The sequence below is a fragment of the Culex pipiens genome, chromosome 2 (assembly GCF_016801865.2).
Source record: "Culex pipiens pallens isolate TS chromosome 2, TS_CPP_V2, whole genome shotgun sequence".
Lineage (NCBI taxonomy): Eukaryota > Metazoa > Arthropoda > Insecta > Diptera > Culicidae > Culex > Culex pipiens.
Window position 1 is genome coordinate 104,477,293 of NC_068938.1, and position 14,579 is coordinate 104,491,871.

Consider the following 14,579-nt stretch of genomic DNA (forward strand, 5'->3'; position numbering starts at 1 on the left):
AAAATTGCACTGGATTATCTCGGCACTGGCTGAACCGATTTGGACCTTTTTTTTTGGTCTCATTCGATCCGTCTTGGGGTTCCATAAGTTGCTATTGAAAATTATAAAGTTTAGTTAAGTACTTCAAAAGTTATGCTAAAAAAACGAATTTAGCAAAAGTCCGGAAGATTGTAAAAAGGGTGGTTTTTGTAAGAAACCTCGTCATGTTATACATTTTTAGAAAGGTATTCAAAAGACCTTTCCAACGAGTTCAAAAGATTGAAGATCTGACGACCCTATCAAAAGTTATAAGCTCTTAAGTGTTATTTATGAACTTTTTAGAGGCCGGATCTCATATATTTCAATGAAATCGTTGTCCGGATCTATCATGTGACTTGTCGTTGGATAGGTAATCAAAAGACCTTTGCAACGAGTTCAAAAGATTAAAGATCTGACAACCCTATCAAAAGTTATAAGCACATTAGTGCCCTTAATTATGAAGATCTGACTACCCAATCTGATGGTATGAATAATTAATCAAGTTGATAGAACACTGTAAGGTCCGCCCTTTTGTTTCTATTTTGGATAGCATTACCCTCTAAATGTGAGGAAGGCATCAACTACCTTAGGGTGGATTAAGTAACGTTTTTATTATAATTTTGCGATATTTCTATAACAAACTTTTTCAACCATAAACTTTTGCCCAAGAGCCCAAGACGCCAACTTTGCGCCTCAATTCTGACATATTCGGAATCCTCGAGAAATCTCACACAATGTTGAGGGGTTGGAGTTGTAAATCGGGACACCTCGATACAAGCTCTAGAAAATCCACAAAAACAGCCTTTTAAATAAAGTACCGTTGAATGACCATTACAAACTTTTGAAGACATTATTAAATAAGATTGTCGCTGTCGTCACTTAGCAGAATGATTAATGAAATGCGCATTTTATATTTTGATCAATTTCAAAACGGTACTTTTCTTAAGAAACTGATTGTGTTCGTTGTAGCTGTTTTACCTGTAATTAGTTCAATACCAACGAATCTTCAATTTCAAATCGAGATAAAATCTGATTTCACCGATAGAATATTTTTAACATCGATTTTCCTGACTCAGAACAGTCCCTCTGACAACCTCCCGCTGGAATTTTCAAGGTGCATGCAAGTTGCATGATAATACCCTTCCTACCCACCGTGAGACGTAATAATTATTTCACAATCGGATATTATGTGATTTGCTGAACTTTTTCATAATTTAATTGTTATTTTTGTAAAAATCTAAATAACTTTGATGAAATTGTCAAATCTAGAATAATCTACTATTGATAATAGTCAACTATTTTTAATTAAACAAACTTCGACAAGTAACAATAACACCATCATTTCAAACTGAAAACTAATACAATAACAATTCAGCGAAAAGACGTTAATTTTTGTTAGCATTGTGGAACCGAACTTTATTTATTTCCTCCAACTGTTGCCAAAATCCAACCAAGATAGGGCAGCACATTGGTGTACAGTGTTGGATTGTTTTTGTCTCCACAGGTGTTGGCGCCAACCGTTACAACACCGTACTGAACGAATTGTGAGTGCTCCAAGATGTTATCGGTTAGTAGTGGACCTCCAGAGTCTCCTTCGCAAGTGTTTGTCTTGTTTTTGCCACCCTGCGTACAAATGTGAATGTGCTTATCTAGGGTCAAGTTCCTTCTGCTTAGTAAATTTTGAATTCTTGGTACACATTTTTCCAGTGGCAAATGCTCCACCTGACCATGTCGCAGAACATCGAAAGCAGTGCCTTTCTCGTTAGCACCCCAACCAGCAATGTACAGACGAACCGGAATAGTCGGATTGGGGATTCCAATTGGCAGGTAGACGGGTCGTACACCTAATTTTCGAATAATAGTAGTTATTTCTTGAATCTAGCTGTATTGGTCAACTTACTGTAACCCAGTTCAGCTGCCTTCACCAACTTGAACAACGCAATATCGCTTGTTTTATATCGATTGCTGTATTCTGGATGAATTACTGATTTTAATTGATCCACTTCGATATCCTGCGGTAATGGCGCACAATCTTTGTCTGCATTCCACACTCTGCAATCCACTTCTTTTGTGATATCATTCTCACCTACTCTCACGGAAATACTGAAACAAAATTCAATTTGAATAATAAATTAAATTAAAATCAAACTTAAATATCTTACATGTTTTCGCGAAACTTGCAATGGGCCGCCGACAGAACGAACCACCTGGTAATCAACGTTCCACCGCATACAAACATATCAAATTGATTCCGCAGCAGAACCATCCACGGAAATTGGTATGGTTGTACTCGGTTCCGTACGCCATGCGATCACCTTCACTTATTCCGCAATCTTCAGCATTCAGCTCCGTCCGACAGCAAACACTCAGCGACTGATTTTAGAGAAAAACTAAAATTACCTGTTGAGTACCATGCGGCTCCACTGAATTGATTCATTACCCAACTATCCTTGTCTGCATTGCATAGACTCGTCGTTTTTAAACTTTTCCAATTTCTCTTCATCCATGAAAACGTATTGAAGTTAACATTATTGAAATAACAACTTTTGATTTCGACGCATATTTCATTTTGTGGAGAACATGATTTGAATTTTAGTTCTACAATTATGACACAAAATAAATGATCATCTTTCAACGACACAACTTACCAGCAGTTGTCAGAATAATTAACATCGATAAAATGATTGATAGAAATTCCAGCGGCATGGTCCTTCCTTCTCCACTAGTACTTTCCGGGGACCAGAATTTCAACTGCCGCCTTTTTGTTGAATGAAGGTGAAAGATTGACATTAAACTTCCCACAGATCGGAGTGGATGGACAAAACGACACTTCACACTTCGAAACACAATTGACCATTCCTCTGATGCTCGATTCCCTGCGTCCAATTGAAGAGACGCTTTGATTTAATTTTGAAACAATTGCTTGTTCTTGCTTTTGTTATGTTTTCTTCAAGAAAGGCCGTAATAATTTTGTTTGCTTTCCTCACAGAGGATAGACTGTAAAACTACTCGAAAAACGAAACTTGTATAGCTCCTAGACTCACCTTCACGTAATGTTTTTTGTTTTTTTGTTTTTTGTTTTTTGTTTTTTGTTTTTTGTTTTTTGTTTTTTGTTTTTTGTTTTTTGTTTTTTATTTTTTGTTTTTTGTTTTTTGTTTTTTGTTTTTGTTTTTTGTTTTTTGTTTTTTGTTTTTTGTTTTTTTTTTTGTTTTTTGTTTTTTGTTTTTTGTTTTTTGATTAGGCTGTTGCAAATATTTTTGAAGTTTATGTCCCTCGACTCTGACCAAAGTCGAGGGGGGGGGGCCAAAAAATAAAAATGTATAAAAATTGAAATTACGAGCCATGTTTTTCAACATTTCAATAAAAAAAGTGTTTTGAATTGCATTATACATCTGTCCAGTTGTTTTGCCATCATTAGTTTCCAAAATATCTAAGTATTCACGAAAATTTTTGCGGTGTTGTACATTGGAATTTCATAAAAAATCAAATCATTTTTAAACAAACCCAAACATGCTAAATATGATTATCAATGCAGAAAATGCATTTTAGATTGTTTTCAGTTGATTAGACTTCTATTTTCATGGAAATTTTGAAGTTTTTTGGAAAAATATTTTTTTTGCCCCCTGATTTTTCAGACCAATTTTAAAGGGGGGAGGGGGGGGTGGCGACATAAACTTTGAAAAATATTTGCAACGGCCGGAAAAATTAAATGGTCAGAAGAGTTGAATTGGCCACTGGAACAATGTTGCGGAAGAACACCGGTGGGCAATAAAAACATTAATTATTTCCCTTACTAATCAGTCATTTATTCCAAAACATTCTGGAAGATCCACTTCATGTAGTACATCACATTCGTGTACACACCGGGCTCGTCCTGCACGCCACAGCTCTTCAGCCCGTACGAAACCACCCCGTACTGGATATACCGCGAGGATTGGTTCGAGATGATCTGCAGCGGCCCTCCCGAATCCCCGGCACAATTGTCAATCTGGTCAACTCCGCCGGCACAGATTTGGCTCTGATCTAGCCGCAGCGTCGCGTCCAGACCTCGCAGCTTAATGCCACAATCTTCGAGGCTTACCGGGGGGACCCGCGCATAGCGGAGCACATCGAAGGACGTCCCATTTTCGGTCAGACCCCAGCCGGACACGACCAGGAAGGAAGGATCCACGATGCGCTGCTCGGGGGATCCATTTGGGAGGCAAATCGGGATGACGCCTGGGGGGTTGAAAGGGGGTTGGTTAGTTTATTTGGTCTCTGCTTTTCAGACTCGTTGGTACTCACTGTCTCCAAGAACTGCGGGACGTTCCAGCCGCAGCAGCGCGATGTCGTTCTTCTTTGAGCGATCGCTGTGACCCGGATGTCGAATGATCTGCTCCACGTTGATGTCCTGCGGTGCAGGAGCACAGTCCGGCTCACCGTCAACGACGTTGCAGTCAATCGGCTGGTTTATGTCGTTTTCCCCTACCCTTACGGAGATACTGAAAAAAATGTGTGGAGATGATGATAAGTCCTTGGAGCGCCACAAGAGAATTGCTACTTACATTTTGGATTTCTCCGAGTTGACGCAGTGACCTGCCGTCAGGACATATCGGGCACTGACCAGCGTGCCACCGCACACGAACCTGTCCGTCCGGCTGTACAGCAGCACCATCCACGGGAACTCGAACACTTTCGCCACGGTTCCCTTGGCTATCCGATCGCCGGCCTGAATTCCGCACCTTCGAGAGTTCAACGGCGAAGGACAACAGACGCTGAGCACCGGAGTCCGGTTGATCATTTCATTGTTGCACAGATTACTTTTTGCCAGCTTCTGGACGTCTTGAGGCCAATTCCGGAACGGTAGACTGCTGTAACTTTGGTACGTGGGGCAGTCTTGGATGGACGCACAAATTTCGTTGTAGGTGCATGACTTGTAGCTGATTTCTAAAAAAAAAAGATAAAATCTTTATTCAAAGAACTCAAACACACCAAAACAGGAAACTCACGAGAGACTACCAGCTTGACGACAATACTTAAAAGTACTAGGAATCTCATTGTAACAAGCACCGCTCACGGGTTATGGTCTTCACAGTACGAATTCTGGAACGAGAAAGCATTAGTGCTTGAAGAAGGTTCCCTTCTTATAATGAAAACGGCTATCGCCCAAGATTCGTCAAAGGTGTGTCAACGCCAAGAGCTGTAATGCATTTACCACATAAAGGGGAATCTTGAGATTGGTGGGAATTTTGCGGGATTGGCTTACACACATTTCGCAAATGGTTGGGGGATTGTCTCCAGTCGTTGGGCGGAAGGTTTCCGTAGTCTCGCGCCACACGCGAGTTCCACGTGACGAGCTGGGGTTGATGAAACGATTGTGAATCATGTGGCGAATAGTTTGAGAGTGACTGGTTCAATTATAATTGAATTATAATGAGATGGTATGTGAAATGGTTATCGATGCGGAACTTTACTAATAAACAGCGCATTTTCAACATTAGAAGAGAATTTCTGATTTTGCCTTTGTTTATCTATCTATCTATATATATAAAAAAATTCGACGGTTTTGTTCGAACGCGAATCAATTCAACACGGAATGACGGGTCGAGAAGCTCTTTGTTGCATTAGGTTCATGCAAGCCCAAGGAAGGTTCTTACGCCAAAAAGTTACAACTTTGGCCACTCTGGAACCGATTCCAGAAAATCTGCAGATTGTATGGGAAAAGTTACGTAAAATCAAATTTTGATCACAGGAGGCTGAATAAGCAAAAAAGTTAAAAATGTCAACAAACGTCAAATTTCTGACTAACCATTATCAAATAAAGGCAATGAATCAATCAGCAAATATTTCTGACGATAATATATTGAGTTAAAAGTGGGAATTTCCAAACAGGGGAATACTCTTGAAGTCATTTTAAAATTGTCAGAATCTCACAAATGGGAAACACCACCACTTTTTTTAATTGTTTGGTTTGAATTAACAAATTAATTATGAAATTTTTATTGATTCCAATGATTCTTTGAAAAAAAAAAAAACTTCGAAGAATCAAAAAATTAGTTAGAGAAAATCATGACACTTTAAATGTCGTCAGGGGTGACATTAGTGCTGAGGGTGAGATTGGATCATACAAAAATGATTAAATTTGGATGACCCAATCTCACCTTCCAGAACCAATGTCACCCCTGATGACGGTATTAAAATAATTTTATTTATCAACTTTTTTGGGTTTGGGACTTATAATAATTTTTTAAATGTATTTCACTGGTATTTTTCATATTGCAAAAAATAAATTCAACCTATTAATTTCATCCCGGCTATCAATATCAACTCGGTTTTGGTACCCTAATTGTCTAAAACTCATATGGTTCCTAATTTCCTCCCGTTTGAACATTCCTGAGGACTAATTGTTCCCAAAAAAATCTATATCCTGGTTTCATCGGAAAATTTGAATGTATTCGAAAATGAAGGGATTTTCTGAGCGATTTGCTGTATTCGGCAAAATTGTAGGTTATGATTAAGACTGTTTGGAAAACGAAGGTACACGGAAAAAATTACCCGTTTTGTTAAATTATTATCACAAAAACTCGATTTTGACAAATTTTACTGCCATCCCATGTCGGACTTATGGTTTTTCGCCAAGTTACGATGTTTTGAAAAAAATAATGATTATTGGAAGGTATTGAAAATTCACCGGATAAATCCTTCAACCTTTGATTGCTGAGATATGGCTAAAAGGTGACGAGCGGGAATTCCCGGGAATTTGGCCATTTTTGAGCCTCTTGATTCCCGGGAAATTTGCTCGAGACTCCCGGGAATGTTGATACTTATAAATACTTGAAAAAAAAAATTAACTTAAAATATTAAAAGGCCAATCAGCGACAAACGAAGAGTTAAATTCCATGCATAAAAGACAAACATAAAGCCATTTTTAAGTTCAATTCTATCAATCTTATTTTAATTTGCAAATTCAGAAAGTGAAAATTGAAAAAAATCCAACATTTGAAATTGATGACGCGACCACTAAGTTGGGGAGCTCAAATTTACCTAATAAAAAAACTGGCAGTCTAAGCTCAGAAATTAAAATTTAAGGTATTTGAAATAAGCAAACTTCTTTTCTTCAAGGTAATTTTCAAATTTGGAGGCGTGGTTGCCTCTCACCCAGTCGGCCTGGGTTCGATCCCAGACGAACCGGTGGCATTTTTCGAAACAACATTTGTCTGATCACGCGATTTTTTATGGCATTTTTAACGATGTTTAGGAAAGCCTACAGTTCATGTTCAGTTCAGTTTTCCTTTAACTGTAAATATTCCTTTACTGCTTAATAACAGTTGAAACGAAAACACTACTTTGAAATGTTGCTTAAAATTCTTATTGTCTATAGCAATAATCATGATCATGATCATGAAAAATTGATGTCCAGAGTTTTTTTTGGAAAAGGTCCAATAAACTATTAGGTTTCACTCGGTGTTTCATATGTTTACAGGACCTATTAAAAAAAAACTCTGGACGTCTACCCAGACAAATTCTTTAAACTCAGGAAAACTTATTTAGTGAAAATTCGGTAGAGTTTTGAGTCCCAACAAGCCATTGAATTGAACTTATACCAGCAGATTTGGGAAAAAAATTCAACACGTAGATAGTTTTCCACAACGTAATTCAAATGTCGATAATACACTTTCATTGTGTTGAATAACTTTTAATTAATGATATTAAATGTATACAAATTTATTTATTTGTTTTAGTAGTTTTGAATTTTTGTCAGCAAATCAATTATTTTGCCAAACAAAATTAACTCTCGGGTCCCGGGAATTCCCGGGAAATTTCAAAATTCATCTCTCGATACCCAGGAAATTCAAAATCTCGAGAATCGTCACCCTCTGCAAAGAATTTAAATTACAAAAAAAGGGTATTCGGCCATAAATTTTCAATCGATGATATCTTGGAAACTTTTTATTGATTCTTTTTTTATGTCAAAAAGAGAAACTCGCGTGATGTTTTCTCAACCCTTTAAAGAAATATATTTATATTATTAAAAAATCCACAATTTACATTTCAAAAGGCACTTTTTGGCCACAAGAGCATATCACAAAATGAAGAAAAAACTAAAGGGTTAAAGTTTGTCAAAATCGATTTGTTTGTAATAAATTCAATTAACAAAATGGGTATTTTTTCCGAGTATCTTTTTGCCTTCCTCACCTCACTGAGGCAAGGCTATAAAATCAATCGAAAAATGAACTTCTTAAATACACCTCCTAGATATACCTTCACGTATACCTATCGACTCAGAATCAAATTCTGAACAAATGTCTGTGGGGATGTGTGTAGACATGATTTTTTTCCACACGATTATCTCAGGGTTTTATCCCATTCCCCAGAATTCCATTCCCCAGAATACCATTCCCCAGAATGACCCATTCCCCAGAATTCCATTCCCCAGAATCCCACTCCCCAGAATGGTCCATTCCCCAGAATGATCCATTCCCCAGAATGACCCATTCCCCAGAAATATTTATGACCTTGAAAAACATGATATGTTTCCCATTTGAGATATTTATAATGCCATTTAGTATAGCGCCGTTTGGCATACCATAATTTGGCATAATGGCGCCTAATGGTCAATTGACATAATGATATTAAATTCTCAACATTAATTCAATATTAGAATCGGTTTAAAGAAGCCTTCTCGACTTGTGATATCTGCTCACACTATTTTTTTTTATTCTTTAAGAAGGGAAAACTCTCTTTACTAAGGATAACTGCTAAAGGAAAATTGTTATCACAAGTCAACAGAGTGTTCCCTTCTTTTAAAAAGGGAAAATTCTACTTTAAAGGGAAATTAAACTTTTGGCAGCCAGTCAAGAGAGTTATTCCTTCTTTAAAGAAGGGAAATTCAACTTTAAAGGGAAATTACAACTTTTGTCCGCAGTTATGACAGTCACGAGAGTTTTCCCTTCTTTAAATAAGAGAAAATTCAACTTTAAAGGGAAAATTCATCTTTCGTCAGCAATTATCACAAGTTAAGGCGTTTTCCTTTCTTTAAAGAAGGAAACATTTATCTTTTGTCAACAGTTATCACAATAAAGGCGAAATCTTAATACTTCACACTTTAAAACTGATCATTCATAATAAAAATAAAACTTATCTGGGTAATGGGTCATTCTGGGGATTGAGTTTCTGGGGAATGGACCATTCTGGGGAATGGGATTCTGGGGAATGGACCATTCTAGGGAATGGGATTCTGGGGAATGGGATAGAACCTATCTCAGAACTGGCTGAATCGATTTTGGCCGGATCCGCCTTATTCTGTTCGTTTTGGGGTCCCCCAAGGACCCTATTAAATTATATTCTTTTTAGTGAAGTACTTTTAAAGTTATGCCATGAAAAAGTTTTTTTGTAGCTACAAAAAAGGGTGATTTTTGCATAACCTCAAAGGCCGGGTCTTTTTGCTTACGCGCGAGAGTCGCAGAGCATGCGTATCGCCCGGTTTCCACATTGCTTAAGCAGTGTCTGCGTCTCTTCTGGAAAAAGTCTGTATTAGTTATGTTGCTGAATACATCATTTTGTCTCGACAAAGATTTACACGAACTTTTTACTGAAATATACAACTCATAAGACATTGTTTACTAAGACTAGGGGGGCAGCATGCAATTCCATCGTGCACCTAATGTTGGCATATCAGCACTTTTAAATTCAATTACAGTCCCCCCTTTTCTCCTTTATTTCGGAGAGTTGGTAAAAAAGAATTGAAAATTGCTGTTATGGTAAAAACAATAATTATAAAAAATAAAATGAAAAAAAAAATTAAAAAATTAAAAAAAACTTTTAAATTAATTTGTAAAAACAACCTAAAATACAACATGAATGTGAGAAAGGCACCAACCACCTCAAGGTGGATAAAGTAACGTTTTTTTAATAGTGCTTATCCCTACAACAGAAAATTTTAAGGCAATTAAGAAAATTCTAAGTTAAATAAATGATATTGCATGCAAATTTCCTAAACATTTCAAAAACTTAATTTCTTGATTATTTGATTAATTGTTGTTTGAAAAATAATTGGTTACATAAAATACCTAGATGTTTGGGTATCGAAAGATCGGAAACTTTATGCTCTTTTCGATGCCACATAGGTTAATTTGTGAATCGTAGACTGGTTCGGATGCCGGCGTATTTTCCGACGACGTAATTCCGGGTTGGTACGAAATTCCAACGAAAAATCTATTTTATCGATACAAAGACCCCCACTCCAAAATGTTTATTTAGTTGAATTAAAAGTTTGAAAATTAATTTTCGATAAGTTTTATACAGAATTTCCAGAGTTATATAATCTTTTAAACTAAGTAGTTACTTAACTTTATATTCAATCCGAATTATTTTTTTAATCAGTCAAGGATGTCTATTTGGAGTTTGGAGACTTGAATTATGGTGATTTGTCAACAAATAACTTTGTTTTTGTTTGCACCTTTTTTTATTTTTGTACTAGTTTTTGTTATAGAAATCATCTTTTCATGAGCTTTTTGTAGCAAAATGTTCGGCATGAGTTTCTGAACGAAGCGTAGTACTTGGGTTCTGTCAAACTTTTAACGGTTTACATGTTTCATCACAAAATGTGCATAGTGCCCAAGGAGTGTAAATACTTTTTTTACATACTGTAATTGTGATTTCAAGTGCTGGCTGTCGAAGCTATCGAGGCAGGTCGTAATGAGTAATAACTGTTATTAAATTTAGATGTGACTGATCTTGCGCAATGTTTTCAAGTTAAACTTATCATAACATTGAACAATGACTTCTTTGAAAATAACCAACAATTCCAAGAACTGTGCCAAATATTCTAGTAAAACCAACCGCAACAACGGTAACACTATACCTAAACAAACGCAAACCGGCATTATTATTTCTAATGAAGTCTGTTATGTAATTCATAACACACTATAACAGTTCATTGACAAAGTGCACAACAAAGTTTCGTATCAACCACCACCAGCAGTGATGGCGTCACATTGCATTGGAATTTCATTTATAGTTTCTTTATTTTTGCGATTACACCATTCTACCGATAAGAATGTTCTCGTTCACATTCACACTTGGCTGTAACGGGTTCAGTAGTCGACTCAAACTTAAACTACGTCATTCACAAACGCCTGCGGGGTGTGCACTATAGGTGTCGACGTGCCTTCTGGGGAAAACCCCGCTGTAGCATTCCAAACTACTAGGCAAACTCGAGGGAATCCTCACTTACGTGTTGTAAAACAGCAAACCACAACAAACAAACCGAGAATGAACGAATCGAGTGAAACTGAGTCGGGCTCAGCCAGTATCGCGAAGACAACTGACCGAAGCATGCACAGAGCAGATTCGATGGAGCATTCGTCCCGTGTGATGATAGAGTTCGTAGAAGAGGATTCACGAAATCTCGTTGAGAATCGTTGAGCGGAGACTCTCCGAAAGGTCGCGTGTCGTTCTTTGCTCTTCTCGACTGCGTAATTCATTCTGAGCGGCTTCCAGCGCTCCGGATGCGGAATGTGATGATAACAGCTTGAATAAGCAACAACAAACAGGTTTAACAAGTTTGGCTAGCTTTAGCAGAGAATTTCCAGTATGTGTCGTGGTAGTGTGTATACTTTTTTTTCAATAGATTACTTTTGATTCTGATTGACGGCCTCGAAACGAATCTTCCTGCAAATTGTAGTTGAAATTTTGTTAAGATTGTTCTTATAACATCCAGGATTGTCTACTGCACAGCTCACCGAGATCGTTAAAGTGCTTGGTTTATGAGAATAGAACAAAATTAAATATGAGCTTGCTGTTGGGCACAACAAAGTTTCAAGAGTTACATAATGTTTATTTTTATTATTAAAAGAACATTGTCGATTACGTTATGATACTGACTTTATGGTGAAGCCTTAAAAAGTTGTTAACAATAGTACCCTGCCATCGTGATACTTTTTTGGGTATGATTCTACATATTCCTTGTAAAGATATAAGGGTCATTTCGCTTCAACTGTACACAAAAAAGTACAAATTCGAAATCGATTTTTTCTGATTAAGCTCAAATTTTATGGAGCTATTGAAAACATGTAAGAATCCCGATTTCGAACCAAATTGGCACCGACCCGAGGTTTTGCGACTTTCGTCTTTTTTTCAAAAAATCTCCGTTGTCAAATGAGCAAACTCTCTACGAAATCGGCCGATTTCGACCATTTTTATTTTTTGTATTTTTTTATTTGGCTCAAACTTTGTGGGGGCCTTCCCTTACCAAATAAGCTTTTTTGTGTCATTGGTTCACCCATACAAGTCTCCATACAATTTTGGCAGCTGTCCATACAAAAATGGTACGTAAATAATCAAACAGCTGTAACTTTTGAGGGAATTTTCTGATCAATTTGGTGTCTTCGGCAAAGTTGTAGGTATTGTTGAGGAATATTGAGAAAAAAATAGAAAAATAGGAACCGCAACTTTTGAGCCATAGAGAAACATGGTCAAAAAATTTGCTGCCGAGTTATGAATTTTTGAAAAAATAGTGATTTTTGGAAAAAATCGAAATTTTATGCAAAAACAAATTTGACGTATTTTTTAAATGTAAAATTGAATTTCCAATCGAAAAGTACTTTACAGATTTTTTGATAAAGGGCTCTGTTTTCAAGATATAGCCACCGAAAGTTTGATTTTAGCGAAATATTTTAAGTTTTTCGATTTTAAAAAATAGTGACCATGAGTGACCATTTCTGATAATATTTTATTTGAAAAGTTCAGAAAATTTGCTATAAAATTGTCCAAGAGACATTAAAGATTGGACCTCGGGTTGCTAAGATACAGCCTCTTGAAGAAAAAGAAACAGGAAAATTGAAGTTTTCTAAGTCTCACCTAAACAACCCACCATTTTCTAATGTCGATATCTCAGCAACTGATGGTCCGATTTTCAATGTTAACACATAAAACATTTGTGAAATTTTCCGATCATTTCGAAAAAAATATTTTGAAATTTTTTAAATCAATACTAATATTTTAAAAGAACCAAACATTGAATATTGCGCTCATTTAAATGCTAGTCTTGATTTAATTATTTTCAAAATATTTTTTTCGAAAAGATCTTAGACTTAGAAACTTCAATTTTCCTGTTTCTTTTTCTTAAAGTTGCTGTATCTCAGCGACCCGAGGTCCAATCTTCAATGTCACTTAGACAATTTCACAGCAAATTTGCTGAACTTTTCAAAAAAAATATTATCAGAAATGGTCACTCATGGTCACTATTTTTAAAAATCGAAAAACTTAAAATATTTCGCTAAAATCAAACTTTCGTAGATATATCTTGAAAACAGAGCCTTTTATCAAAAAATCTGTAAAGTACTTTTCGATTGGAAATTCAATTTTAACATTAAAAAAAATACGTCAAATTTGCTTTGCATGAAATTTCGATTTTTTCCAAAAATCACTATTTTTTTCAAAAATTCATAACTCGGTGGCAGATTTTTTTGACCATGTATCTCTATGGCTCAAAAGTTGCGGGTTGTTGTCCCCTAAAACATTTCAAAAAATCTCGAAAATAAAAAAATACGTGTTTTGGGACATTGAGTTGATTGAAAAATTTGCAATTTTTTTTTTCCGTGTACCTATTTTTTCTCAATAGTCCTCAACAATACCTACAACTTTGCCCAAGACACCAAATTGATCAGAAAATTCACTCAAAAGTTACAGCTATTTGAATATGTACGTACCATTTTTGTATGGACAGCTGCCAAAATTGTATGGAGACTTGTATGGGTGAACCAATGACACAAAATAGCTTATTTGGTCATAAGGAAGGCCCCCACAAAGTTTAAGCCAAATCAAAAAATACAAATAAAATCCATTTCCGGTTTTGGTAGAGAATTGCTCAAATGTTTATATCTTGGAAATAAAAAAATATAGAGCAAAATTCGACAGCTACTTTCAAAAATTGGACGTTGAACTGAATGGTGTCATCAGATTTTCGATTAGAATCCATTTTTCACAATTGAAAACTTTGCATGCAATTTTCTCAATATACCTGCAATTTAATTTTGAATTAAACTTCACTGTTGACAGCTGAAGCAATATTGATATCGAGAAGATCGACAGCCAGAGAGTCGAATGTTTTTATCGACGAAAAATACGTTTTCTCGGAATTCTGAGTACGTCATCAAATCGGACGTCCAATTTTACATGAAAATCCCTTTGACACAAAATTTCCAAACCATCACCATATCAGGCTGCAGATGATTGAAAAACACGTATTTTATATGTTCAAAAACGGAAGGGGTCGTACCGTCCCTCCGTCATGAGATATCAAAAAATGGAGCTCGAAATTGTGATTAGGAAAATTACCCCTCGGGACAAAATTCACGCAAATCGAAAAGGGGTCGGGGTATTTTGTCCAATTTCGTTTGAGTTGTCGGAGAATTACCCATTTAAGAAGTATACTCAAGATTCATTGCAACAGTAAACGTATGTAAATCTTCTAAGCATTGACAACAACACATCCGAAGAATCCATCGGGCTTCCGATCCGGGAAACACGAGAGCTCCACTGCTCGTCTTTTGCAGGTTTCGTGCGTCGACGATGTCATC

The 14,579-nt window shown here is 36.4% G+C and overlaps 2 protein-coding genes and 1 pseudogene across 2 annotated transcripts in view; 1 reads left to right on the forward strand and 2 right to left on the reverse strand.

Moving 5' to 3' along the window:
* The window catches only part of LOC120427994 (alpha-ketoglutarate-dependent dioxygenase alkB homolog 4), a 284,866-nt gene that overhangs the window by 86,380 nt on the left and 183,907 nt on the right, over nt 1-14,579 (forward strand). The gene's annotated exons all lie outside the window — the stretch shown is intronic.
* On the reverse strand, nt 1,339-2,658 carry LOC120428630 (serine protease grass-like; annotated as a pseudogene).
* LOC120428692 (CLIP domain-containing serine protease HP8-like) lies at nt 3,784-11,378 on the reverse strand. Its single transcript, XM_039593764.2, has 5 exons — nt 11,234-11,378; nt 5,007-5,100; nt 4,563-4,944; nt 4,303-4,499; nt 3,784-4,236 (listed from the first exon to the last, which is right to left on the reverse strand). Exons 2-5 carry the CDS (start codon nt 5,053-5,055, stop codon nt 3,824-3,826), a joined length of 1,041 nt encoding a protein of 346 aa, XP_039449698.1. The 5' UTR covers nt 5,056-5,100; nt 11,234-11,378; the 3' UTR covers nt 3,784-3,823.